Raw genomic sequence first — 9,120 nt, forward strand, 5'->3', positions numbered from 1 at the left:
AAAGGTTCTTGTGATTTGTAATATCACATTGTTAGTTTGTGCAGTAAACGATAACCCCAAAAGGATACTTAAAATTCACTTACTTTTAAGTTCTTACATGTGTTTGATGTATGAAATGTAGAAGGTTAAAACTTTTATGCAAAGTATAAACCAGCAGAAATCATTTAGCAACCCAGCAACTTTGCTTCAGATATTAGATACCTGAAGCTAAAACAATGAACAGAAAAAGGGCCAACGCCCTTCTTATAATTTCATGTGTGACATTTTATTTCCTTGTATTTTCAAAATTGTGCACCACACCTCTGGTTCAGAGCCTAAACCGTTCAGCCATTAAATTCCTCTGCTAAAACCCCAATAACTTGCATGTTCAAGGCACAAATATAGAAATATTGAAATCTATGATCCATTTTATCATCACACACAGAGAACATACACTTTTTTTGTTTCCTCAAAGCATTGTAATAACTACACTAAACTTGGCCACAAAACGAGCCTTCTTACAGGTGATCTTTAGAAATACTTTAGAAGAGCTAAAACAGTACACAGTGAAATATGAAAGTCGACGATGTTACATGGCAAATTTCAAACCACCAAGATGATGATACCTCATTCAGGACTGAGAACGTCCTAAAAAAGTGATGCAAATGATCATTACAGGTGATCTGCAGGAGTAGAAGCATCCTCAGAATTGAGACCTGTCCAAGCTGTCAAAGTATGGATGATCAAGAGCAGCTTTCGCTGAAATCCTGTCTGCCGGATCAAATTTGAGCATTTGCTACAATGACCAAGCACGTATAACAACATTATTCACTTAGGTCCAACAAGAAGCAGTAGAACGAGAAATAAAGAAATTGAAAGGCTTTACATCAATGAAAACATGAGCTAGTATACAGGAAAATTTTATCCAAAATGGATTTTACCGTTAGGAGGTCCACACCATCAGGTCCCAATGATGGAACATGAGAGGCCAGGTTCTGAGGTTCCCATTGTGGATAAACATGCCAGTCGCGGAGTGAACTGACTCCAGGCCACTGCTTATCAGTTGGAGTTCCTAACAACCTTCACAAATTCACATAAACATATTTTAAGCTAATCGATTCGTCTGTCTTAGACAAAATTATCAAAAGAGAAAAGTTCGTTGCAATACTAAAATTCAGTTCGTTTTCCTTTTGGTTTATTAGTTATAGTACTAGAAACTTGTTGCCCTTCAAAAATTCAGATTAAAAACATCAAATGTCACACATTCTAACCTATTGATGGTTCTACTTGTGACATCGCCATCTATCCTTAAAGAATATCTTAAGAACTCAGTCCTTGAGCCTGAACAACTTTTGTAAGACAAACTATCAAGGTGGCTATTGGTATCATTAGATAACATCCTGAATACTAATTAATACCTCAAAAAACTTAGTGGAAAACACAATTGAAAATCCATTAGTTTTGCCACAGAAGCCATGCTTGAGGTGTCAATTACACAAAGCAGAAGCTGCTGTTAAAGTTAAAATCCAACGTAAATATTGTTGGTAATCCCCCTCCCCCCTACTGGACCCATACAAAAATGACAAGCAGGAAAATACAAAGAACTTGATGACTGATCATAGACATACCTGAATATGTGAAGCAATTGCTGAAACTCAGAGTCGCCAGGAAATAAGGCTTGCCTTCGAGCCATCTCGGCTACATCACATGGAGAAAACAAATTAAACCTACCTATGGAAGTGTGAATGTATTTATAACCAGGAAATATAGTTTGCCTTCGACCTCTAGGCAACACCTTATGGAGCTAGAAGGATTTTCTTTCTTGTGTCCATTTATTTCCCAATGCTAAAACCATATCCCCGAAAAAAATGGAAATTTATCCACAATTAGTGATCTTTGTCTAGCCTGAACCGCTTGGTCCAATTAGAATGCATTTTCAGTTTGTATTCCCTTGGAAGTGCTTTACAAGAATTTATTCCGCAAAATTATTTAGCTTTTACAACAAAAATATAGATGGTAAAAGTCCACTGATAAAATTTTAGTTATACTCGAGTTCTTTAGAAGTCCTTCTTGAGAAGGTATCTTATTTTGTCAAAGGCAACAATATATGTAACAACTTCTAAGGTCTGCCAGGGCTTTAAGTGCAAACCGCAATTAAAGCATGGGCTTAGATCTTTAGTTAGTAATGACTATAAGCAACAACCAATAATTATATGAACAGAGTAATTGAAAATAAAAAAGACAAACTACAACAAATGAAACATATGAAGTGAAAGCATGTAAGTTCAAAAACCAAGCTAAAGATTTTAGATCTCAAACTCCACTGCGAAAAAAGTAAGAAATGTATTCATAACGGGTTTTTTATCAATTAATCTATCTTTTTTCCAGTTATATTTATTGTTTAGTGCCATCCACTTCAAGAAGAGCTCATGGCTATACGCCTTAGCACCTTGATAGCTGCACTTCAAGAAGAGCCCAAGCCTAAGCTTAATATGATTATAGAGCTTAAAAGCGCCTCACATAAGCCTTTAACAACAATGTATACGTTTGTTAGTATATCCATCCTGGTGCTTTTCAGCCACCTAGCAGATACACCAATTTTCTAAAGAACGCCTTTGAGATCAAAAATCTCTTTTAGAACCTAATATATCTTGAAAGCAACCCAAAACCCTCACTGTTTTATCCAAATGTTATACTAAAAGAACATAAAGTGCCGAAATCCAACTTCTTGCAAAAAGTTCATACTGAGTGGCCTATAACACTACCCTCCTATGGAACTAATATGTTCAAGTTAATGCTAGAACAAAGTTATGTACAACATAATTTCCATCAACTAATTACAAACAGTATGTTCAAATTATCAGATCATAAACATATTGCAAGCGTGCTATAAGAAACTAGTCAATGAGAAGAAAAGGCTTAAATGGAGTACAATTCAAAGCATCAGGTAACAGAAACATTATAAAAGACTTAGCAAACATTTCTAAGTTAAAAGAAGCAAAAGAATCTAAGCAATGATCTGGTCTACAAGAGTAAACAACATGATCAACTCAAACATGCTTACCAAAAATACACCCCACAGACCACATATCAACAGCAGTTGAGTAATGAGTAGATCCCAACAAAACTTCAGGAGCTCTGTACCACAAAGTAACAATCTGAACAACAACCAAAAAAAAAAAAAGGCAAAACAGTTATTCCATCAGCAAGGAGTTAATTTTAACTGCCACATTTATCTAACTCCCTATATCATTATGGTGATTTGTTTGGCAATGTCAGTATGAAAGAAATAAAAAAAATTTAACCTCGTGAGTGTAGCTCTTCATGGGAACTGTAAAAGCCCTTCCAAGACCTAGATCAGCTATCTTAAGTATGCCCTTCTCTTTGTCCACTAGTAGGTTCTGTGGCTTCAAATCTCTGGCAAAAGATTACAAAAACTCGATTAACAGTTTAACACTAAGTAAAAATTGACCAGAATTTACAACAAGGGCTCGTTTGGCCATGGATAATTCATTTTTCTTACGGAATCATGTTTGGACATAGAATTTTTACAATTTTCCGGAATTCAACTTAATGGAATATTCCGATATTCGAAAACTCCAAAAATCTGTTCACATTTTTTTACTCCAAATCATTCACAAAAAATTGAACATTTTTTCAAGTTATATTCATGTTCAAACACAATTCCAATTTCTAATTACCATTTTTTCATATTTTTTTCCAAATACTACATTTTCAAATTTCACATTTTTTTACGTCCAAACGCCGACTAATTAAACAAATCCAAGATAAAATGAAAAGGGAAAAATGACTAAGTTAGACCTGTGGAGAACTCCATGGCTATGGCAGTGAGCTACCCCTTTGCACAATTGATATAAGAAACTCTGTCAAAAAATCGAAATATGTCAACATCAAGCATATAGTGTTCACAAACAGAGCAAATAAATAAAAAAAAGACATGGTAGGCGTTTGAACATGCGATTTCATCTCATGAGATGAAATCAGCGTTTCGACATGCGATTTCATCTCTGATTTCATCTCATGAGATGAAATCCCAAATCATCCAAAAAGGCATGATTTGGGATTTGAAATCATGATTTCAAAAAATATAAATGTAAAATTTGACTCATACATTTATATTTTATAAAAAAAGACCCATAAATTGAAAAATATATTTACCAATCATGTTTACCAACCATTTGTATTAAATATTAATCTGCAAGTTGGTAAAATATATTTACCAATCATATTTACCATGTGGGAGGATTATTTTAAAAAGTAGTTACATTACTATTCATGTCTAAAGTTTGATCAATTGATGTTGTATTTTTTAGAAAGGCCTTCTGGCAGCGTATTAATTTTATTATGAACTATGATTTACTCATTTGGTAAGATTATATAAGAATTGAGAAAATTTTGATGGTTTTCACAACTTGTGAGATTTCTATATTTATAAAAAAGAAAACTGCAACTTAAGAAATCCAAATTGCATGTCCAAACGGCACCATAACAAATAACAGACAACTCACTACACAGAATTCAGGAAAAAGGAAGAAGAAAAAAAAAGGGACAGTAACAACTGCAACAGAAATGGAAGGACAAGAAATTACAAACCTGAATAAGAGAAGGAGGAAGAGGCCTAGGGTTAGGTCCTTTACGATGCGAATCAATAAACTTCTTAAGATCAGTATCCAAATACTCAAAAACAAGATAAAGTATAGGCTTCCCATTTTTATCAATATGCTCAACACATAACAAACGAACAATGTAAAGAGAATGTGAAAGCATTTGAAGTAAAGAGATCTCTCTTAATGCTGTTGGTGGTACACCTTCTTCATCCATTTCAAGTCGTGTTTTTTTCAGTGCAACAAGTTGTCCTGTTGATTTGTCTTTGGCTTTGTATACTTTGCCATATGTTCCTTCACCTACTTTCTCTAATTTCTCATATTTCTCCATATTTTTGCTGTGTTGATGATTTTGGTGGTGTTGATGATTTTGGTGGATCTTAAAAGTATTTGGGGAGTGTAAAGCAACAACGGCAGGGTTTCCCCCCTCTTTTCTTTATTTTGAATTTCGAATTGATGCTTACACATGCTTCATGCTGCCGCCTCCTATAAATAATGTTGACTGCTCATTCATTTCATTTTACATACTATATATGGGTGTATATTAATTAAGTTGGCGTTAAAATTTGAATTTGGTGAAAAAAGGCATTTGAAAAATTGATGTTGTGCTTAGATATTTATTTTACTTGAAAAAATGTTGTTGGAAAAAAAATATATAACATGAAAAAGTGATTGGAACCAATTTTTCAAACTTGAAAACACAACTTCAAGTTGGAGCAAAAAATTGACTACAATGTAGAACCAATATAATTTTTTTTTAAGGAAAAATGTATATCAAAATGGCCCCTAAATATGTCATGATGTTTAAAAAGCATGTCATTAAGCATAAAATCAAAAAATTAAATTAACAAGTTTGAAATTTTAAAAGAATGATCTTTTGTTAAAATAGATGATCACATAATCAAACTTAAATTAGTCAAAATGACTTAAATATGTAAATAGGTCGTGATTCAACAGACTCAATATTTATTTGGGACATGATGATGTGGGTTAAATAAGAGTCCGCAACTTAAATGATCCCAAAAGTGGGATTTTGATCAAATAATCCACAAAAAAAATAAAGTTACAAAAGTGTCTTTTGCGCACAAAATTAGTGCGCAAAAGGAGTTAATTGTGACAGCTACAGTTAAGTCCTATTGCACAATAGGCGTTAGTTTTATTTTCTCCACACTTTGTATAATTTCAAAGTTTTGAAATTCACATTTTTTCCATACTTTGACCAAAGATTAGTCATGTCTCAAAACTCTGGAATATCAATATTTTATATAGAACCTGATATATTTTTCTGCGAACAATAATTTAGGCTCAATACATCAAGTATACCTAAATGTTTGGATCGTCGTTTTAGGGGTTGTAAAGTGCCCCAAAGTAAGTTTTGTTTGGAAACTTGTTATCGTCAGGTTGAAGTGTTTAATTTTATAAGGTTTTGATTTAAGCGTTTTATTATTTAGTCAAGGCATTAATTTATTTTGAATAGGTCGAGATTTTTTTCATAATTAATTTAGGACGTCGCACGAGTTATTAATAAACGACAATAAAGACTAAGATAACTAATTATCATTAAGAAAATAATACCCAAAAAAATAATATTAACATAAAATGTACAATTTATTTACATATACACAATCTCTAATGGGTCTTACATGTGCGAACCTTTAGAGTGACCTTAGGTCTCACATGTGGGAGCCTTTAGAGTGACCTTAGGCCTAAGGCGATCCCCACTACCCTCACCATAATCTCCATCCCCCTTCTCCCTCTTAATAATGGGATGCTCTATGTCATGATCATCCTTCTTTCCCTTCCTTTCGCTCTTGAGCATAATATGCTTCTTCTTGGGTTAAAGTGCGCTATGTACGGTCAGAATCTCATCAGCATCAAGAGACGGGTCCATCTCATCAGGAGATGGGTCCACAGGAGCAGAGGGATGAACCTAAAATAATATATAAACAATTAGTATTAATTTTAATTTAGATTTAATTAATACATTATCTTTTGGTAAAAAATCAAACCTGTGTGTCGACGGGCTTTTGAGATGGCTGATGAGAGGGCTCCTGAGCCGGCCTCGAAGCCAGAGCTGGAGTTGAATCTGAATAAATGGAAAATTATATAATAATCAGTATAAGTATTTTAATTTGTTAAAATAATTATTTTAAACACTTACATCTTGGCTCCGAAACATGTTGAAGTCCATGAATGCGTAGTCGTACTCCAGCTCCTTGCCACCCTGTAGATCACGAACTGGCCGCTCACCCTGTGGATCATGAACTGGCGACTACACAGACACTGATGCCTCTACTGATCCCCAGTCTATGTGATCTGAATATAGCTGCACCACCTTATATAGAGGTGTCAACGGTTGGTAAGAAGTCCACGGGCGCTTCGAAGTCGACGGATGTTGCTGGGCTGGAGCGGGAATGGTAGCATACTCGTCAGGCTCATCTACTAGATGAAGGCCTCCACCGCCACCACCTCGGCCACCAACCCCTCTGGCCCCACCCCCTTTGTCACCAGCCCCTTTGTCCCCACCCCTTCGGCTACCAACCTCTCTGGCCTCCCTTCTACCACCACCACCTCCACGAGCATGACCACGACCTATCACTGTCTGATACGGGATCTCTGGAACACGCTCATGGATACGTCTGAGCTCTTGTGATTGTCGCATACCACTATCGGCTAGCTCAACAATCCGGGCTGCAAATCTCATTGTCTCGGAGGAATCCATATGGTCCATGCCCACCTAGCGTATTGTTTGTACGTTCCGTAGCTGTATCTGTTTGCAAATATTAATGATTGAATAGATTTGTAACATAATATATAAGACGACTAATTAAGTTTAAGTGGCGTAAACTTACCAACGCCTCATACTGTCCCGGGAGTGCTTCATATCCTCGGCCATCTCGATGACGCATCTCGGGGTTACCAATCAAGTTGCGTGTGATCTGCCGGTACCACTCCATGTGCTCTAGGATCGGAGTCGTATGTCCGACCACCGCTAGCGTCCCCATCCTATGATCCCAACACTGGATATGCAAGTATGCAGGAGTGAAAGTCGCACGCTCGTCCCGCGTATAGTGGTCGTGCTCCCAAAGAATCGGCTCAGGTATATCCTATACATGCCCGAACTGTCGTAAGACGCGGTGGGGCGCGTGATCCTCAACGATATCCATGTGTATCAATGGACACCGCGACCTCGACATGGGCTCACCAGCCCTACAAAACACCGACAACTAATTCAAAATCTTATCATACGACCTCCATATAAAAAACTGTAAAAAAAAAAATGAATTAGTAAACAATAAAAGATAAAAAAAAAAATAAAAAAAAACAAGATAATAATGTAAAATCAAAAAAAATTACCATGCCCGCCGTCATACGATCTAGCTGATCCCTGAACGAAAAAAGTCTGTGGTGCGTATCCACATCTCGGATTACGCCTCCCATTCATCTATGCGCGTAAGGCATGCTCTCAGCAATGAAGTCAAGCTGAGGATGCCCAGCTACGGGCTGAAAAGGCCTCATCCTAGACCACACCTATCTTTTGAAAGGGTCATTAAAAAATGTTTTATTAGTCGTTGTCTCAAAAAGCTATATTTAGAATAAAATTACACACACTTAAATAAATTCACCTGGAGGAGCACGTGAAATCTAGATACATCCTTCTTATCGCCCGTAGACACTCGACATAATGCTCGATACAGGTAAGCCAGAACAGCAGTGCCCCAGCTATAACATCCCAACTTGCCCAGATCCTCTAGAAATAGCAAATACTTTAAACTCACATGGGAACTCAATGTGTTCGGGAACAGGATGCCCCCGAATATGATGAGTAAGTACAGACGGGCACGACGATCGACGTCCACCTGAGTTGTGTCGTTTTTAATAGGATGCTCGATGTCTAAGAGGCGCAAGTTAGTACAAAGGGCAAGCATCGACATCCTAGTCTGTCCATAGATCTCACCCTCCTGAGGCACGTAATTAGTGAGCCTAGTCAACTCCTCCCGATACGACAGTGGCGGTTAAGGCTCCTTAACGTATAACAGGCGTCCATCTACCTGTAGTCCATACATGACCTCCATAATCAAACCTAAATTAGCCAAAATGAGTTAAATATGTAAATAGGTCATGATTCAACAGACTCAATATTTATTTGGGTCATGATGATGTGGGTTAAATAAGAGTCTGCAACTTAAATGATCCCAAAAGTGAAATTTTAATCCAAAATAATCCACAAAAAAAAAAATAATTACAAAAGTGTCTTTTGCGCACAAAATTAGTGCGCAATAGGAGTTAATTGTGACAGCTACAGTTAAGTCCTATTGTGCGCAATAGGCGTTAGTTTTATTTTCCCCACACTTTGTATAATTTCAAAGTTTTGAAATTTACGTTTTTCCCATACTTTGACCAAAGATTAGTCATATCTCAAAACTTTGGAATATCAATATTTTATATAGAACCTGATATCTTTTTTTGCAAACAATAATTTAGGCTCAATACTTCAAGTATACCTAAACGTTTG

At 36.3% G+C, this 9,120-nt stretch overlaps 1 protein-coding gene across 1 annotated transcript; it reads right to left on the reverse strand.

Moving 5' to 3' along the window:
* Positions 1 to 366: 366 nt before the first annotated feature.
* Positions 367 to 5,091, reverse strand: LOC132049837 (cell division control protein 2 homolog C). Its single transcript, XM_059440789.1, has 7 exons — positions 4,594 to 5,091; positions 3,802 to 3,863; positions 3,285 to 3,396; positions 3,044 to 3,137; positions 1,608 to 1,677; positions 921 to 1,059; positions 367 to 775 (listed from the first exon to the last, which is right to left on the reverse strand). Exons 1-7 carry the CDS (start codon positions 4,933 to 4,935, stop codon positions 683 to 685), a joined length of 912 nt encoding a protein of 303 aa, XP_059296772.1. The 5' UTR covers positions 4,936 to 5,091; the 3' UTR covers positions 367 to 682.
* Between the last annotated feature and the right edge of the window lie 4,029 nt (positions 5,092 to 9,120).

The sequence above is a fragment of the Lycium ferocissimum genome, chromosome 3 (genome assembly GCF_029784015.1).
Source record: "Lycium ferocissimum isolate CSIRO_LF1 chromosome 3, AGI_CSIRO_Lferr_CH_V1, whole genome shotgun sequence".
Taxonomy (NCBI): Eukaryota; Viridiplantae; Streptophyta; class Magnoliopsida; order Solanales; family Solanaceae; genus Lycium; species Lycium ferocissimum.

Excerpts from the sequence above, each read along its gene's own strand:
- LOC132049837 (XM_059440789.1), bottom strand. The coding sequence starts at position 4,935 with ATGGAGAAATATGAGAAATTAGAGAAAGTAGGTGAAGGAACATATGGC. Across the intron at positions 3,397-3,801 it reads AGCCATGGAGTTCTCCACAG|AGATTTGAAGCCACAGAACC; the intron begins GTCTAACTTAGT and ends ATCTTTTGCCAG. Across the intron at positions 776-920 it reads ATGGTGTGGACCTCCTAACG|CAAATGCTCAAATTTGATCC; the intron begins GTAAAATCCATT and ends TGGTCATTGTAG.